This window comes from Pteropus alecto, unplaced genomic scaffold, assembly GCF_000325575.1.
Source record: "Pteropus alecto unplaced genomic scaffold, ASM32557v1 scaffold8, whole genome shotgun sequence".
Classification (NCBI taxonomy): Eukaryota; Metazoa; Chordata; class Mammalia; order Chiroptera; family Pteropodidae; genus Pteropus; species Pteropus alecto.
The window spans coordinates 761,476-781,248 of NW_006494609.1; the positions used below are offsets into that span (position 1 = coordinate 761,476).

At 39.3% G+C, this 19,773-nt stretch overlaps 1 protein-coding gene across 1 annotated transcript in view; it reads left to right on the forward strand.

The window, feature by feature from the left end:
• Window positions 1-19,773, forward strand: part of SIPA1L1 (signal induced proliferation associated 1 like 1) — a 321,807-nt gene that overhangs the window by 241,832 nt on the left and 60,202 nt on the right. Inside the window, exons 10-12 of the mRNA XM_025042110.1 lie at window positions 2,250-2,407; window positions 11,350-11,923; window positions 12,544-12,818. Of these exons, the coding sequence (XP_024897878.1) occupies window positions 2,250-2,407; window positions 11,350-11,923; window positions 12,544-12,818 (1,007 nt within the window). The remainder of the gene's footprint in view (window positions 1-2,249; window positions 2,408-11,349; window positions 11,924-12,543; window positions 12,819-19,773) is intronic.

Genomic DNA, 19,773 nt, shown 5'->3' on the forward strand with positions numbered 1-19,773 from the left:
ACTTAGTGAGAAAATACAATGCAGAAACCAAGAAATGACAGATTGTTACAGAGTAAAATGGAAACTGGCAGTATTGTTTTAGAGAGTATGTGGTGGTTGTTTTTAAAAAATATTTCAAAATGAAACCAAACTGAAATTTAAAAGAACCAGAGAGCTAACAAACTCTCCTTTCAATAGCTACTGTAAACACAAGCAGTCTACCATTACTTCTGACCTTAAAATGGATATAGATTTTGTTATTGTCAATTGTTGTGCTAACAACATAGGCCAGCTGCGGAATGAATCACATCCTCTCTCATAGAATTTAACCAAACACGGATCTAATCTAATACTTCATCACTTTAGGTTTGATTAAATCACAAATCTAGGTAATAAAATTTTGCCTCTTGTGATTACCATAGTAATCAAAAATAGGAAGCAAAGCAATGAATCAACTATAACTTTGAAATAAACCTATTTTAAGATAAATTTCCTGATCTGGAGCTTGTGAACTATTTGTTTTATGCAAATTCCGAGTTCTAGATTTCTCTGAGAGGAAAACATCATGCTAAGAAAAATATACTAAACTTCTTATTCTGGCCAGTCAGTACAAACATTTAACGAATGATCTTTAAAGGGGAGATAAAGGCTCATTCTGCCTGATTGCTCAGCAGAGAAAGGTGACAGAGTAGTTGGTAAAGTATTTAGTAACAAAAATCAATTTTTTACTTCTAACTGAGTTGAACTGCTGAGCAGAGTGAGTTGACATCTAAATGGGTGGCTCTCCAAATTATTTAATTTTGGAGTACAATCAAGACAAAAGTATTATGGTCCTAAATCAGAATGAAAGAGTAATTGGTGCTGCTACATATTAAGAACTTTTAGTTTTCTAGCTAAAGAATTTATTTTTCTATTTAGGTTACTTTATGCTTGGAAAAAAAACAGAAAGACTGTATCTTTTAAAATCTTTTTGCAGGGATTTATAAATACTATCTTCCATTATATATAATATAAGGTAGATGGATGGATTGATTTTTATTTGGGGCCTTTATTAAGACATTAATATTACATATCAAGACATATTTTGAAGAAAGACTGGCATTGCACTAAAAAGACAGTGACATCATCTATGAAGAATGACATGATATACAAACAAATTGTATGTGTTTTTGGTATGTCCATGATCCTGAGTAGATTAATAATCTTTAATAATGGGTGTATTCTGTACAGCAGTCGATATGGGGCCAGCCTTTATTTCTATAACATCTGATATGTTTGGAAATGAAGTAAATGGCCTCATTAGAAGATAATTTGGGATGCTTTAAAATTCCTAAGGTTAAAAGTACATTTCCTGAACATTCTAGCTCTCAATTCTCAATTGTTTCTCCCAGCTGGCAGCCTATACTAGATCACTGATTTTACTAGTTTATGTAAGTTAAAGTCACTGTAGAATTTTTTTGAAGTTTATAAATGAGGTCTTATGTTGAATGATGGGTAGTTTATATAAATGTCATGTTATTTTCCTCCTTGTAAAAGCCTCCATATAATAAATATAAAAAATACAAACTTTGTTTAATTTTTCTTCACACTCTTGAATTAAACTAATAAACCCATCTTGAAAAGATACTCACCTAAGATGATTCCGGGTGCCTGAATTTGAAGGCCACCTTTCCACAGCACCATTTAATATGAAATAGAAGGTGGTCTTAAGCAGCTTTCACTGTAATTAAAGAAGCTCTTTCAACTTAAAATTTTACCTTCTTTTAAATTGTTAGAAGATTCCAGAATATTATTAATTTCTGTATTCCCAGCCTGTGACACAAAAAGCAGATCAGAAAACACCTTAGCCGCATTTCTTTAAATGAAGCTAATTAAACCAGAAGATAAATTGTGTTGTAATTACTTCAGCCATTCCCATCACTAAAAAATCTTTCCTATGGCAGGTTCCTTTCTTATATGAAAATGGAACAAAACTGTTGTTATGGAAACTGAGGATTTGGAGATGCTGGGTCTTGGTATAATATGCCAGATATTGGATGGATCTATCTGAATGGGCTATATATGTTATGCAAATTTCAGAATATTTATTTCCATATCTTTCCTTGGAGGGAATGATAGCACAGGCTAAAATACTGACAATAATTGTATAGATTACCTACCCTAATATGTACTAATTAATAACAAATGTTTTAAACACAATTGCACAAGGGAATTGAAGGTAGGAAAGAAGGGCATTGTCATTTGTGTTGTTTGCTTATTTTTTCTTTTAGCTCCTACGGAAGCGGCACATTGGAAATGATATTGTAACAATTGTTTTCCAAGAGCCTGGAGCACAGCCATTCAGCCCGAAAAACATCCGATCTCACTTTCAGCATGTTTTCGTCATTGTCAGGGTCCACAACCCCTGCACAGACAGTGTCTGTTACAGGTATTGGTGCTGCCGCCGTGGCTGGGTGGGCATTGGCTGGGCCATGCAGAGGGCCCTGTCCAGCTCTGCTTTCTGAAGGGGCAGTGGGAAGTCTCTTACTATTTACTGTCTTTAAATTGTGCGTGCGGGTGGCCAGATTCACATGATGACGTAATCTGAAGGCATTGACATTCCCCAGACATGCTGGTTAGACACATGCCGTTTCCATTTGCACCTCCTCCTTAGGTGGTATCCTTCATCCGTGCCATCTGGTCACCCAGTAATTACTCATACTCCTAATTATGTTTTCCTTTTGGCATGGCGAGTGCAGAGAAAAATGATCATAGTAAGTAGGGAAGTTTGTTTGTTTGTTTGTTTGTTTATTGCTGTATATCAAAAAAGCCCATACCCTTGCTTAGGACTGATTCACTCTAACATTTCTGACTGCAGTCTTAGAGGCTTTCTGGGCTTTATTATGCACTTGGTGGAATTTTTCAATGTTCTTTGTTGACCTAGTCTCATGAGTCTCAGAATTCGAGCTTCTATTTGCAGAGGCCTTTGCGAGAATACTGGAGGGGTTTGCTGTTGAAGAGGATAAGATGCTGGATTGACATGAGTATAGAGCCAAGAAGATGTGAAAGAATATTCTAGATTTAGTAAGATGTTTCTAATATGAACCTAGCCTTTCAAAATATGAAATTTTATCATATTTTTTGATCCCTAAAATTTAGAATATGAGGCTTGTTAATTTTGCATATTCATTTTTGAATTAATATAGCCACCTGTGCAGGAAGTGGCCAACACAGACTGGTTATTGATTTATTGTGAGATCTGCAAATGTGTAATTGTAGGTGTAATACAGGTTAATCATAGCCATGGAGCTAGCAAGTTCAGGGAACAAAACAAGGAGAGGTTACTTTGGACTTCTGCTGACTGCCACCAACCATCCTTACACATTCCACAATAACTACATGTGTTGAGTTCTTATTATAAGCACAGCACTACTCTTGGCACTATATATGTGTTACGTCATTTAATGTTTAAAACCTATGTGGTGGGTACTATTTTCATCCCCATTTTCAGATGAGGAAACTTAAGCACACAGGAGGGGTAACTTGCCCTAGGTCAACTGGTACTGGGCAGAGCTTACTTTCAAATGTGCCAGTCTCATTCAAGATCCCAATCTCTCAATGCCTCACCCACATGTCACATGACAATAGGAGGAGGGGGGCGGTCTTTGCCGCCCCTGCTGCTGACCTATCAACTATTCCAGAACTTCTCGAGTGCCAAGTGTTTATGAAAACCCAAGACCAGGGAGGTCTGTAGTTTCCTACGCTCAGGGAGTAGAAACACAAACAGAGGAGACCTAGATGTGAAGCCTCTTATCAAAAATATGGTCTCTGAAGGCTGCTTTAGGTAGATGTGGAATGAAAGAATAGGACATTTGACTGTGATGGGATGGATAACTATTTGTGCTTAGAAAATACCCCAAGCCATTGAAACATACTATGTACTGATTCTAAGCAAAGGATTTTATGCCGCTTTGTAGGGAGAAAGCTAAACTCTTTTTGAATGGACACTAGGAAGTCTGGAGTGTGGAAAGCCATCAGCTTTTTTCAAAGAGAGCTGCTTCTTCAAAAACTTTTGTCTAAATAAAGTGCTGTCCAATAGAAATATAAAATTAGCCACATACTAATTTTATATTTTCTAATATCCATGTTTTTCAGAGTAACAAGAAATAGGTAAAACTAATGTTAATGACACACATTTTTGACCCAATAATTTACTTACTAGGTCATACCCAAATATTATTATTTCAACATGTAATTTTTAATTTTAAAAATTATGGAGATATTTTACATATTTTTGGTTTAAGACTTTGAAATTTGGGGTGCATTTTAGACTTAGATCTCATCTCAAATAAAATGCTCAATTTTCACTGGAAATAATCTGCATTTAGAGTTCATAAAATTTGCAACTAGAAGAGTAGATTCACATACTCAGAATGTTCCAAACATGCTTTCAAAAGCTTTTGAATAACTGAATTGGGTGTCACTTTTTAAAATTTAATATAATTTAATACTCCTCGGTCACACTAGCCATGTTTTGAGTGCTCAGGAGCCACTCACTGGTGGACAGTGCAAGTCAGAACAGGCTGATAAGAAGGGACAGTGTCTTCGCCTTCTGCAACACTGCGTTAGATGAGAGATGATTTCCATTTTATTCTTTTCAGATCTGCGCCCCCCACCTGATAATCATTTTTGTGGTCTTTCTCTCTTATTTTTTATCCGTGGCCTAGAGAGCCCGTCTTCTGAACCCCACCACGATGCTGGGAGCCTTTGCAGGAGGCCACCAAACACCCCTGCTCATGATACGTGGGCTGGTCTGGAATATCCTACCTGCCACACGTGTTTGAAGACCCAGTACACTGCTTATAAACTTTGAATTTTGCCCTTTTGTAAATCTAAGGGAACATATCAGTTTGTGATATCACTGAGAGAAATCACAAGAAACCAAGCAGTGACCTTTTCCTGTCGTAAACTTTAGGTACATTAATTTTTCTCAGTCCTTCTCCAAGCAAGGTGGGCATGTTTCCTGGTGATGTATCGGGAGAGGTTTAAAGGCCCGGAATAAATAGGGCACCTCTCTTGTAGTCTTTAATGTTTGGGGTACGGGTGGGAAGGGGTGTGTTTCTTCATGAAAATAAATGTATTGTGAAGTAGAATGGAAAATACGTTACCAGTTTTAATATAAAACATGGGTTCTTGATAAAAGTCTCACACCTCTGAGTTTTTCTCATACCCCAGTCACTCTCCAAACTACTAGGGACGTGAAGTTAATAAGGCCTCCTTTCATCAGTATTCCACTGGTGGAAAAGTTTAAAGATGTATTGATTTGTACTAATTTTATTTAAGTCTAGAGTAATTGAAATGCGCTTTATCATTTAAAACCTCTTGTGCCCAGCGTTCTCCTCTGTGAACACTCACGTTTGTTTACTGACATGTCCTTGAGCGGGTACTGTGGAAAGTGCGGAAGTGTTTTCTCAAAGGAGCTTCCTGCTCTAATTGTGTAGGAGAAGTGCAGGGTCAGTGGAGGCTGAAGTCTTAAGGAATGTTTAACGACAAAATGGGATTTGGTGTGTGTTTCAAAGCACACTGGATAGAATTCAATGGGGAAAAAAAATCTGGGAGCAGCCAGTAGTGTGTACTGCAGTGTAGACACAGGAAGAAGGGTAGAAAGTACAGTAAGAGGGTTGCTGTGCAGGAAAGCTTACCAGCCAGAGGAAGCCCTTAGAGTGTTAGGCCATCAAATAACACCATACAATATAAAATTTTAGGATAATTACCCAGTGTCACCATGCAAGGAAATTTGTACACAGAAATACAAATTAGGAGCTTATTGTTGTTATTCATTGATTTTTTTTTTTTTTCCTACCAGTTCATTACGGCCCATATCATGTATGTGCTGGGCACTAGTTGAGGCCCTGAGATGCAACAGGGCAACCAAGAGAGAAAAATCCTTATAGTAATATGGAAATGAGGCCCTGAAATGTGTGTGCTCTCTCCCTGCGGACTGCAAAGTTTATATAGGAATAACTGACGTAATTCACGCTAATTCCTGAGGCCAGTTAACACTGAACAGTAGACAGAGCCAAGAACTCAGAAATGAATCACTAAGTCTGTGTACTAATGTCTATGCCCATGACCTGATAAGAGAGCCCTCCAGTCTCTATTATTTTATTTGTATCTTTACAATGAGTTTAATTGTCTGGTCCCAGTTGATAGAGCAGATTAGAAGCAACATATCAAAAAGATGAAGGAACTGCGTAGTGGCAAGGATGTACTGAAAACATCAGTAAGTGATTGCTGATGAGGAAGACACAGAAAAATTATTCATATTAAGATACAAATTCAGTAAGCACAATCTGCGGTCATTTGGTTTGAGAGCAAACAACCAAATATACATGACTCACCCCTAGGGCCTCACTGTATAGAAACACATTGTAAAAGTTTTCTTCACCATTTTTTCACTAATAAATTGAGGCATTGAGGCATTGATTAGCAAAGGCTTCAAATATCACCAGAAGAGGCAAATGTGTGTTGCATAATGGGAGAACACGACCCTCTCACCTTTGAATCTGAATCTGATCAAACCTCTAGAGAAGCCAATTTACAGGAAATGCAAAAGACAGACTCTGGACAACTCTGTCAGCCAGCCTAATTTTCTTCAGTAAATAACTCGCAAGGAAAGAGAAAGTGAGAGCAGTAGATGGGAATTAACAGAAAAAAAATTTAAAGATAAAATCAATTGCAGTGTGTGGGCCTTATTTGGATCCAGTTGAGACAAAAAAGATTATTAAAATATCTTGGGATGTCTTAAACAATTGCAAATTAGAACATCGACTCACTCTTTGATGAAATTAAAGAATTATTATTAATTTTATAACTAGTATAGTAATAAGGAGTTGTAATAATGACCCTAAGTCTTTGAAACAAATGGTAAATTATGATCAATCACTGTTTTTAGGAAGGTAGAAATATATGTTACTTCTCTCAGAAAGATTTCCATATCCAGTGGTTAAAGTGGAATAAATGTTGAAAGGAGTTATTATGATATATCACAAAAAGCACTTGGAATCAGACCAGATTGTTAAACCTCTCAGATCTTAAATTTCCCTTTCTGTGCAGTGAAAGGTTGCTTGACATCTGCTTTAAAAATCCCATAAGTAAAGTGTCTCATGTAGGCAGGGAGTGTGGTGCGTGCACATTAAATGCCCGTGCCCTCCCTCTTTTCTTCTCTTGAATAAAAATAAATAAATATGCATAAATATGCAAGCTTAAACTGAAGAGGAGGGGTCAAAGTCGGTCAAGTGGTGGACATTTCTTTCAGACAGTCTATTCCAAGCCACAGTTAATCAGCATTCCTATTGTCCTATATAGCTGAACTTTCTAAGACGAAAATCTGAATATGTCACTCTTCATGCTTATTAAGCCATTTCGGGAGAAGTTCAGACTCTAATCTATTGCATGGAGTCCTTCAGGTCTGGCCTCTCCCATCTCTCAGCCCCACTGGCACCTCGACCAATTCTCCTACCCGCTACCTCACTCTTGAGCCATGTGGAGCTACTTACAGCTCCCAGAACATACTGTCTCTGTCCTTCTCTTTGCCTGGGCTACTCTCTGGGCAGGGATGCATCTCCTCCATCTGATGAATTCCTGCTTTTCTTGTTTCCGGAAGGGTTCCTCCGACGCTCAGGACCAGATAAAATGCCTTTCCTAAGTGTTTCCAGCAGCACCCCACTCCTCCCCAGGACAGCACACAAACCACTGGATTTGGCCCCCTCCAGGCCTTGAGCTAATGGAGGGCTGAGCCTGTGTCGTCTCATCCTTGACGGTCAACATTAGTTTGGTGTCTGGTGTATAGTCGGTGCTCAGTGAGTGCTGACGAATGAATGCTATGGGAAGTTGAAGGCTCCCGGAGGGGGAGTGATCGGCACACGTTTGTTCTGCCACTAGTCTTCCTGTTCTTTGCCCAGGTCTGCTTTCTTAGAAAGCTCACCAAACTGGCAATTTGATCCAGGCTGCAAGAAGGGGAAGCTTCTCTCTACTGTTTGATGCTAAGTCCCCTTTCTTTTAAATTTGGGGCTGGGAATTGTTTATTGCTATTTCCATGGTGCTTCAGAAGTTCAGCTATCTTATTCGTCTCACTTTTTCCATCGAGACTTCTGTTCAGATGTCTCTGGAACATTCTCATTATCAACTTGAAATTGGCTTTGGGTATTAAGAACTGCTACTTCATCCAAGGTCTTTGATACCAGAAAATGTTACAAGGCCCAGACCCACTAGAAACAGCCTAATGGTGCTCTCTTCAGCCGTGTGACTCTCGTGGATGGTCTTTTTGGCAAGCACCTCAAGAGCGAGAAATTTAAAAACATTTCCTTAAGAGGAAATAAGTGTAGTCTTGTCATAGAGCATGCTGCTGGCTGTCCAGACTCAGTTTCCAATCCTGGCTCTCTCTAACAAGTTCTGGGCAAATCGTTTTACTTCTCTGAGTCTGATTCCTAGAGAAGTGAAGAATTTTTACCAGCTGTTCAAATGAAGGTTCAGGGATATGTCAAACGACAGAAGAAGACGTAGGACAACTCCCTGGTCCCTCAGTCGCACTCTAAGATTGGAGACAGAACATATTTTCGTGTTAAACATAAATATTCTGCAGTAGAATACAAAATCAAGATGAATTTTAAGATGAAACTCAAGATTTTATTGGCAGAGTTTGAGGAACACTGAATTCTCCATGTCCTTTCTTTCCAATGCTAACTTTCTGTAACTATTTCAGCCTTTGAGCTCTGTCCCTAGATCAGCGGTCCTTAACCTTTTTGGCACCAGAGACCAGGGCTCCGATGAGAATCTAATGCATGATGATCTGAGGTGGAGCTGAGGCAGGGATGCTAGCTGCAAATACAGAAGAAGCTTTGCTCCCTTAACAGCCTGCCACTCACCTCCTGCTGTGCGGCCCAGTTCCTAACAGGCCACGGACCAGTACTGGTTTGTGGCCTGGGGGTTGGGGACCCTGCTCTAGAGAACCCTCTTGAGTAGAATATGCTCGGCCTCTACCATGCTGAGTAAATAGGCATGGCTGTAATTTTAAATAATGTATTATTTCTAAGGAGATCCAATATTGCATACAAGGCAAACTTAAGTGTGGCCAAGCAGAAGCCATTTGGAATCTACTTTTTAAAATAGCAAGAATCATTTATAATTAATATGTTTTAAGTATCCATATATAGCAAACTGCAATTCTCAAAAGGCTTTTTTTCTTATGCAGACAAAAATATTCTTTCTATTTAGCTTAAAGTAGGCTTTATTATCAAGAGTTCAGAATTTGTGGCATCTAAATTAATGAGCTTTTAACCTTGTAGAAAACCTTGAAAGTTAGATTTACTCAAAACAAAACCTTTTATTTGAAAAGAGCATTCTAGGGTATCATCTTTCTCATCTTCTTAGTAAGGATTCTATTTCTAATGATATGAAGCTGATTTTAGTGTCTGTATCATTTACCTCCCTACCGTGGTGAATCAGTGATAATTATATGTTAAGGATTCAGTTCCTTCATTATAGAGGCTTCTAATTATTGGTGGGTTTTCAGTATATGTTTGTCTAAAGTTCTATCAGTTAATAAATAGATCTGTAGAAAGCTGATGAGTTTAAGGGGCAACTGGATGGTGCCCATATTCACATCCCATGCTAAGCATTTTCCTCTCCTTATTTAAAATAAAATCACAGCTGCTTCTTGAGAAAGAGTAACAATTTGAAATGAAATTATCAAGAAAAGAAATTGCCAATTTAAAAATGAAAGTTGTTAAATATTTCTGGATCCTTACAGGATTCCTCTTAGAAAAGCTAGCAAATCTGGATTTTAGCATCTTTTGCTTGATTTAGAAAAAAAATAACATGATCAAATTAAAATTATACAGCTGTCAGCATTCAAGCCAGACAGCTCACAATAGACAAGAAAAATTGCCTTCCTAATACTCGTATAATTAAGCTATAATGCATATGGAGATTTCTGTGAATTCTCTTCTCCAGTTAGATAATGGAGTTGCTTGCCACCTTTCTTTGTCATGAAGTGAACTTGATAGTCTTTTGAAAAAAATATAGTTTTTGAAAATCAACAAATAGCCCGTTCTGTGGAATTTTCTGACAAAATGTATATTTTGATCTGAATTTGCTGTTTTTTATTTATCCTATTTTAAAAGAAGTAATCATTTTTTGAAAAGCAAAACAGCAAAGATCTTAAAGATTTTAAAATAAAAAATAATGAAACAGCTCTTCAATTTAATTTGAAAGATGCATGCTCTCCAATTATGTCTTTTTAATTCTGAGAGTTTAGATGAAATAGATTTTGTATTGCTTCCTTTATGCTTAGTACAATTGCATAATTGACTCACTTTTAAATGATTAGGTGTTTTTAAAAAAAGAGAGATGTGATCTGTTAGAATTATGTCCTCTCAAACTTTGCTGAGGCCCTGGGATGAGATCTTGGAACATGATATAAAACACACAACCTCGTTTCCATTTAATTTCTGTTGTTGTTGTTTCAGGAAATTTTTTTTGGGATTAAAAATCATAGGTTATTACAGACACTCGTGCGGTCTTTTTCTTAGGCCAAGTTTTAGCAAGATTTATGCAGAAGAAATAACTAGAACATGCTTTCTTAAATCAATCTCACATAAAAAAATGGAAAATGGAAAATATTCTCATGATCAAATTGTCAGAGTCAAACAGCAAAGGTGGAGAATATGAACCAAAGAATAGCTCATTTTAAAATTATGATTTTAAAGCACCATTGCTATTACTATCAAGATCAAAATCATTTTAATACCTTACTCAAATGTCAATTTTCACTTTTAAGTTATGCTTTTGATTTGGTTTCATAATGCCTGACACAAAGACCAACAAGTAATATTTATTTACTTAAAAAGAATTATTAATCATCTCTCTTATGTCATGCATCTTTTTATATTTTCATTATAAGCTGTCTGCTTATGGGCATCAGATCTGAAATGGAAACCACGTTTGCGTTTTTACAGAATCTATGCTTGTGATTATAGTAATCCCTCCCACCCCCTCCCCATTCCTAGAAATGTTGTCTTTTGTGAAGAACACAGTAAATTTCTTTTCTTGGAGTTATGATTGGTTTACTATTTGTTAATGAAAAGAAAGTTCTTTAAGCTTTTTGGGGTTTTTTTGACCTAGAAAAAATTTTAAATCCTAAATGTGGATGAAAGAAAAAGTGTGCTCTCGTTAAGTGAAAATGTGTATTATTTTTTGTGGAACAGTGACAGTTACTTTCCTTTCGAGGGTTGTCTTTGTCTTGGAGAAAATATATTTTATTCTCTTGGCTTTGAGACTGAGAAATGTTGACACACCTCTTTCTCTTTGATCTTTGCTTTCTTCTCTTAGTGTGGCTGTCACCAGGTCCAGAGATGTGCCTTCCTTTGGACCTCCCATCCCCAAAGGGGTAACTTTCCCTAAGTCAAATGTGTTCAGGGACTTCCTTTTGGCCAAAGTGATTAATGCAGAAAACGCTGCTCATAAATCAGAAAAGTTCCGAGCCATGGCGACTCGGACCCGCCAGGAATACCTGAAAGATCTGGCAGAAAAGAATGTCACCAACACCCCTATTGACCCATCTGGCAAGTTCCCTTTCATCTCTCTGGCCTCCAAAAAGAAGGAAAAGTCTAAGCCATACCCAGGAGCTGAGCTCAGTAGCATGGGGGCCATTGTGTGGGCTGTCCACGCCAAAGACTACAACAAGGCAATGGAGATAGATTGCCTCCTAGGGGTCTCCAATGAGTTCATCGTCCTCATCGAACAGGAAACAAAGAGCGTGGTTTTCAACTGTTCCTGCAGAGATGTGATAGGGTGGACTTCAACTGACACTAGCCTCAAAATCTTCTACGAGCGAGGGGAATGTGTTGCGGTGGAGAGTTTCATTAACAATGAGGATATCAAAGAGATTGTCAAAAGGTTGCAGGTAAGTCTTCCACCTACCTACATTCAGTTTCCCCTTTGTAAAGCTTTCAGTACAGACTAAAGCCAAGTTATAGAAGCTTGTACTCTTTTATTAGCTCCTCTAAAAAAATCCCCTTGATGATGTGAAGGACACAGGGTTTATCTCATACTTGGTTTCAATCATTTTTCAAGAAGAAAAGTAGTAGAACAAACAGGGAAAGACACATTTACTGTGCGCACATGTGTTTTGGAAACCTGTTTATGTGTGATTCATTGCTTGGTGACTGATGATTTAGCCCAGCCAGTCTGCTTTAGCTGTTGAAAAGAATTAATTGGATATCTGCTACCTTGAATTTTTTTAAGGACAAAGTGAGTGGCAGAATACAGTTTCTCTTTGCTGCCAGCTCCCTGTATGTCTCAAAGGTTTCCTTGTAACTTCAGTGACACTATTGAGTTCCTGGATGCAACAAGTATGTTCTTTTTGGCCTGATGAATGGCTGTTAGTGAAGGAGAAATAACTCGACCGCTGTTCATCTTCCAGTAGGGTATTCAGAAATAACCTCGCTTGCACTATTTTTTTGGTTCCATGTCTACCACTTAATACCTTGTGGGTTAAACTGTTTCTTTTGTTTCCTTGTCTAGTTTGTGTCTAAGGGCTGTGAGTCAGTGGAGATGACTCTGAGAAGGAATGGGCTGGGACAGCTTGGCTTCCATGTCAACTACGAGGGCATCGTGGCAGACGTGGAGCCCTACGGCTATGCCTGGCAGGCAGGGCTGAGGCAGGGCAGCCGGCTGGTGGAGATCTGCAAGGTGGCGGTGGCCACTCTGAGCCATGAGCAGATGATCGATCTCCTAAGAACATCTGTCACAGTGAAGGTTGTCATTATTCCCCCCCATGATGACTGCACCCCACGGAGGTAAGTCTGAGTTGGCAGCTGTGATCTTGGGAGCCCAGGGCCGGATTTGTGTGCCACGTAGGACATCTGCTGGGTGGGGGAGTAGGGCGCTGTGCAGAGCACTATATTGCACGTGATACGGAAAGGTCCATCCATGGATAGGCCAATTCAGGATACGATTCCCTTTCAGAATGTGACAACAGTAGCTGGGAAGAATGACTAACTTGGACTGTTCCCAAGATTTACATCTCTGGATTTATGAAGTTGCCGTTACAGATAGGGAAGTCTGGTAATATCCATCCTAAACATCTCACACCAGTAACTCAGAAACATTACACACTAAACAGTAAAAGACGCTCAGCATCACAAACCATCAGACGTTTTTCTTTAATGTTCCATGACACTCTTATTCTTCTGAATCTCCCATTTGTACCCAATTGCTGTCCAAAACTCTATAAAGTTCTGTTTTGACCTTGGCTATCTCAGCTTGGAGGGGCAAACATGACTGTCCAAACTTTTTCTGAACTGCATCTTTGTGTCAGGGATTGGCTTCAGAAAAGCTGATCTTGCTCATGTTGCTTCAGCAGTTTGGCCCCATCCTTTTCCAAAAGGGAAGCCCAGGAGCTCCCCACCCCTCCCGGCTCCTGCCAGGCCAGCAGTGCTGTTGAAAATTTAATTTTTTTTTTCTCCCGGGAAGTTTCCTGATGGAACAAATTTAATCAACTGTTTCTTTTCTCCTTTGGGCACACCCATGCCATTATCGCTAGTTTTTTTCAATCTGTTAATTTGCTTTGAACCCATTATTTTCTAAGAGTTTCTCTTAAGCTTTGGCAATTAATTCTTAGGCCTTCTAAAGCCAAGACAATATTCTTCGTCCTATTTTTTTCCCCTGAAACATGACCAGTCTGCCACTGAGTTCTCAGATTCATGAACATCGGATAGCAGACTGTATTAACAGTTATAATCGGTCATTTGTGTCCTTTAAAAAATAAGCAGCAATGACGATCTAAATGGACTTTAGTTCTCAAAACCAGATGTTACAGACCAGACAGTGTGCAAGGTACTGTTTCTTAATACTACTTACCCCTAGATGGCCCAGAAATTATGTACCTCTGTCAGAACATGGTGAAATCCCTTCATCTAATGGCCTTAAGGAACGCTACCTTTTGGACCACTGGATTTCTCTGGAAACTATATACCCAGAACTTTTTATTCCAACTATTTTGGGGGGTGGGGGAGTTGGGAGGAATATTCTGAAATCGCCTTACACACATACCCTGCCTTAGTTAGCCAGGTCTTTTCCGGTTTCTCCAAGCGCATCATTCGTCAAGCACTTTGCTGAACTGATTCGAGGTGGATCAGAAAGGCTGCTGGGTCCTTACAGTACTCTCCAAGTGCTCTGTGCTCTTCCTCTTGTCTGCCTTCTGTTCCTCGTTGTCTCCTACAAATCATCCACGTCATTGCTTCTGAACAGACAGCTGTGAACTAGAGATGATAACCAAGCTTTGTAACTTGTCAACCTTCGTTACACACAGCACAGAGTTAGAGCTACTAGTCTGAGGACTAATCTACTCAGAATGAAGCCCGTAGATCTCGTGACGCCATCTTGTCTGCTCAGAGGTCTTTCCCCCTGTTTCTGTCTCCCCAGTTTGTAGGGGGTAGGTGGCGGGGTTTGGAGGAAGTAGGTGTGTGTGAGAGTGTGTAAGGAAACAGAATGAAAGGGTAGGATTACAGACGATGACTTGTGAATAGCGGTTGCTAGAAAGATGGATCTGAAGGCCCGGCCCTAGATAGATGAGTCCTTGATGGGAGGTGGTTTATCAAGGGCAAGATACTAGACTGGATGCGCCTTCTGTGGTGTGTTGGTACAAACAACTGACATTTGCAGAGTAATTAATGTCCACGTCCTGGAAAAAGCACTTTTATATGAATTAGTGCATTTAGCCCTTAAAGCAACCCTGAGGTAATACTATTAATATTCCTATTTAAAAGAAACCAAGATTCAGAAAGGTTAGTAACTTCCTAAGGTCATCTGGAAAATTTAAGTCTTAACTTGAGAATCCAGGCTCTTAACTGCTACTTTGTATGCTTGGGACACAAATCTTTTCCTTATATACCAGCATAAGCAGGGGCTTGCTGCTAAACTGGCTTTCGGTTCGGGAAAAGAACCTTGATTTTTAACATTTGCTGATTCTCATGGCGTAAATACTCCCACTGTGGCCGATTTCAAGCCACCAACGTGACACCATGAATGCAGAGTTGGGATAGAGACTCACAGCCACTCTGCAAACTAGCACAGGCCAGCTCCAGCACACCCCTGACGAGTGAGCCGCCTTTGCCGTATTCTCCCAGCACCGCTTCTGAGGCCCTAGTTACCATCCTCTCCTCGCCAGCGGAGCTGGTAGTGACATGACCAAGGGTGTTGGTTACGATGCCTCATGGGAGGCTGGGATGAAGGACCAGTGTACTGCACAGCCCCATGGGCCTCAGAGACACACTCTGTCCCTGTCACCCAGTTTCCATCTGAAAAGCCGCTGTCTGACCTTCAGAGCAGGTGTGAGATGATGCCATCGAGGCCTTTGGCAGACTAAAAGCCTTGCTCTCCATTTCCCGCCTTTAGAAATGACTTCAAAGGAACAGTTGAAGCATTAGCACCTTGCTACAGTTTTTAGCAAAATAAGATAATTCTCTTCTGTCTTTTTTTCCTCCTTCTCCTCCGCACTTCACACTCCCACTGCTGTTTTCCTAGCAACTAATTCCTCTGTTCCTTGACTAGTCACTCTCTGTCAGTCGTTACTGCAGCTCCAGCATGAGGCTGAACAGGCCTCCCTGCGGCACGCTGACACGCATCCCCCACCCCTCCTCAGGGTTGCCCGTATCCTGAGGCCATAGGCACCTGGCATGGTGATCGTATGTGATTACAAACACCCATGTATGTTCACGTGGAAAAGTCAGGGGATTCTTTGTTTTGTTTTGTTTGTTGGGTTGTTTGTTTGTTTTTTATGAAAAAGCCAGTATAATGACAACAAAGTGGGGCTTCAATAACAAATAAAGGGACAGGGAAGGTAAAGCAACTTTTTTAAGCCCCTGCTGTGTACTGGGCTTTTTGAAGAAATCTCCATGGCAGCCTTACTTCCATTGAAACAATGAGGAGAAGGAGATTGGGAGAGGTTCGGGAGCTGCCCAGAGAGCAAGCGTGGCTAACTAGAATGACAGCATGCTGGAAGCAGTCCTGCAGGAACCGGTTGGTACTTACCTGCGGACTTTACCTGGAAGATTTCCCCCGGAGTGAGATGTGAGCCTGCAGGTGGGACGCCTCACCCCACTCCATCACAGACGCTGAAGTTCATGACCAGTATTAATCTTTCGGTGTCTGCGACCTCTGAGTCTTGAACAGCCATTCTATTCTGTTGGCAAGATGAAAAATACCCACATAACATATTAAATTTTGATGTTTGATGGCGTTACATGGGAGGGCAAACTTTTATTTTCTGGAGGGCTAGGAGCCTGCAGTTTTTAAAGAAAGCGATTCAAGGAGAAGTGTGGAAAAACAAGTTACATAAAAAGACCAAATTACATTTTAAATAAGAGTGGGTCACAACATTTTTTCTTCATTTTTAAAAACAAGTATTTCAAAGTGTAAAAGCAGATATTTTAGAGCTAGAAGGACTGTTAGAGATCTTCTGGTTGAAATCTCTCATATTTCAGATGAGGGTAAGTATTTGTTTCTAAGCCAAAGTCACATGGCTTATCAGGGACCTAGCTGTCCTCAAACATCTAATTTTTCTGATTCACTAGTCTGGTGTTATAATGTTTTGTTCTATATACTGTTCGATTGTTTTTCTAATTCTTAGTGTCTTAAAAAAGAGAGAGAGAGTAATGGGTAATAAGAAATTAAAGGAGAAAGTGAGGAATAATAAAAAGACCGAAAAAGAGAGTAAGTGAATGGAATGGCTTTTTACTTAACTTATGGTTTCAACCTGTCACTATATGTCACTTTTAGCCCTCACATTTTAATTTCTTTTGATCATAGCTCTTTAAAAGTTGCTGAGTTTTTTGTTTTGTCATAGGCTCTGCCCTGAGTGAAATGTGATAGTTACTATAAGGTGAAGAAGTATGGGGACTTGAAATAGAAGTATGCTTAGTGACAGAACTAAGACTAACCAAAAGTAAATTAATTCTCTGGGTTCAGGTCCTGGCTTTGCCACTTCCTGATTGTGTGGTCGTGGGCAAATTAATCTCTCCAAGTCTACATTTTCTCATCTGATAAATGGGGATACTGATATACTCATTTCAGAGAGTCGTAGCGAGGCTAGATTAGTGTCTGGTCCATTGTGACCTGTGTTTGTTAGTTGTTATTGTTCAACACCAAGTTTTTCTCGAGACGATATAACAAAACTCCTTTTATAAACTTTCATGCATATCATTAAAAGCCAGCTTTTATCTTTGTTCTTCGATGTGCTGCTCACTTCTGGATTCCAGGTGTCATTCTTATATTTTACAGAGATGAGTGAATGATCAGAAGGTAGTGGATGGTCCGCCTCACCGTGGAAGGTGATGGCCAAGGTGTAGCTCTGTGGAACCTTTGTCTTCCGTCCTCTATGAGCAAATCTTCTCTCCCCATTTGGCTTTGTCAGACTACATTCTGTAATTATGGAATATGCCGAAGGTTTCTAGTTATATGTTAAGAATGATGGAAATTAAGTATAGACCATAGAGAAGATGAAGTCTTTGGCTAATTGGGGTCTTTTAACTAGTTTTAGTATTAAATGTTATGCAGCTCAAATGATGATTCCAGAGAGTATTTGAACAAGAAGAAAGTTCAGCAATTATTTCACAAAGAAACTAAGGCCCCCAAAGTGAAAACGACTTGTCTGTTTTATATTACATCATTATTGTTTCCATTATCATTTATCATCCTCTACCCTGATGCAGTATGGACTTGAAGCAGCCAATGAAGGTACATGTAGAATGCAGAGTATCACAGAATTAAAACAGTGAAGGACATCTGTGTATGTGGAGCGGGCAGGGGAAGGGGCGTGGTGGGAAAACCTGACCTAGGGGAACATGTTTGAAAAATTAGTGCCCAAAATACGTGATAATAAAGTTATGTACATGTAGTGTTTCCTAGCAGCCAACAGAAAAGGATGGAAATGATATGATCCATTGAGTTTACAAGTTAAAAGCGGAGTACGGCTGAGAAGCAAAACTAGTCCTGATTTTGAGATGGAGAGAAGTTTCCCCATAGGTTATTTTTATTAATATTCTTTTGGCAAGCTATAGCTTTCTTGCATTATATTTACAGATCCGGAGCAGTAAATAGTGTATAATATGCCATATTTAGTCAGAAATGGAAGAGTTCAAATCATACAGCAGTAATACCTCTATTAACAAACCTCCCACAATGTTGCAATGTCATATTTTTTGTCAAATATCAGAATCAAAACTAGAAATTATATCAAAGCCTAAGTTGATATTTTCATATCAGAGAAAAGGGTTTACATAAGTCATTTACTGCTAAAAGTAATGTCATGTTCTGTAAAATTTACAAATTGCAGATCATAACTCTTATGATAAAATCAGTTTAGGATGTTGCACCCAGTGTATTTTTTTATGAAATAGATTAACAGAGTATAGCATAATGAAAGCTATCAGAGGAAGGACGTGTGTGTGTGTGTGTGTGTGTGTGGTTGTGAGGTATCATAGTGTAAACTCTATTTCTTACTGGGATTGTAGTCCAAAAAAATTGGAAAGCCATTGTCATTAAAGCATAAAAGGTGCACAGTAGAATCTTGGGCAGAGGGTTAGATTAATGTTGACCTAGGCTTTTGGGGGGTTTAGGGGGGAGTAGTAAGGAAACTCTAGGGAAGGATACCCATAGGAGACCTGAGCTGAGACTGAGGAGCGCATGGATGCCAGCGAATGTACTTGCTCCAAAAGCAGCACTTTCAAAAGCTATGGCTATCCTGGAGGCATGGGAGGGGACGCGTTGTGGGGTACATCTGGAATGTCAAGAGTTACACCTTGAGATACATAGACAAGGTCATGAATGAGTGACAGACACCTTCTGTGGTGCTTATTCTCACACCAACATGGCCCCTTCCCCAAAATGAGGTCCAGGTCTTCAGTTGAATGCTCTTGGGTCCTGATTTGTCCAATAAGAAGCCATGAGTCACTTATGGCTCTAGAGCCCTTGTAATGTGGCTAGTCCCAAGTGAGACATGCTTTATGTATAAAATACACAACAAACTTAGAAGAATGTAAAATACCTCATTAGTAATTTTATTAATACGAACTTCTTGATTACATGTTGAAATGATAGTATTCCGAATATATTAGGTTGAATAAAATTATTATTAAATTTTTACCTGTTTCATTTTACTTTTTTAATATGGCTACCAGACATTTTAAAATTATACATGTGGCTTGTTTTTGTGGCTCACATTTTATTTTCTATTAGATGGCATTGGTTTGGACTCTTCTTATGTTATCTATAAAGTACGTCTCAAAGGGCTATTTCGCAATCATTCTTAACCTTTCCTTTCCAGATCTTCCCACTTGCTTCTCAATCTTCGAAATTCCTTTAAGAAAGAGTCATTTTTTTCACTTAATGATGCAGTTTGAATGCACAGTTTGAATTAATGCTTTAGTGAGAATAGGTTTTTTCAGTAATTTGTCTATCAGTCAATAGTTGCTTGATCATCCCTTGGTTGTTTGGGTAAAGGGAACGGAAAGTAGGTTCCCCATTTCCTGAGGTTTGGAGGTTGGGATAGTGGCACAAAAAAAGGGGCTAAAGTGGCAGAACACATTTGTGCCTGCCATTAATTTCACTCATGCTATCTGAGGACAGCTGTCCTATGGAAGATTTCTAACTTTCGGGGTGGAGGAAAGTCTGATTTCAAATTACGCTTCATGCCCTGGTCATTTGATAATTGTAGAATTTCTGTAATTGGCTTTTTTTCCCCTCTCCTTCTGA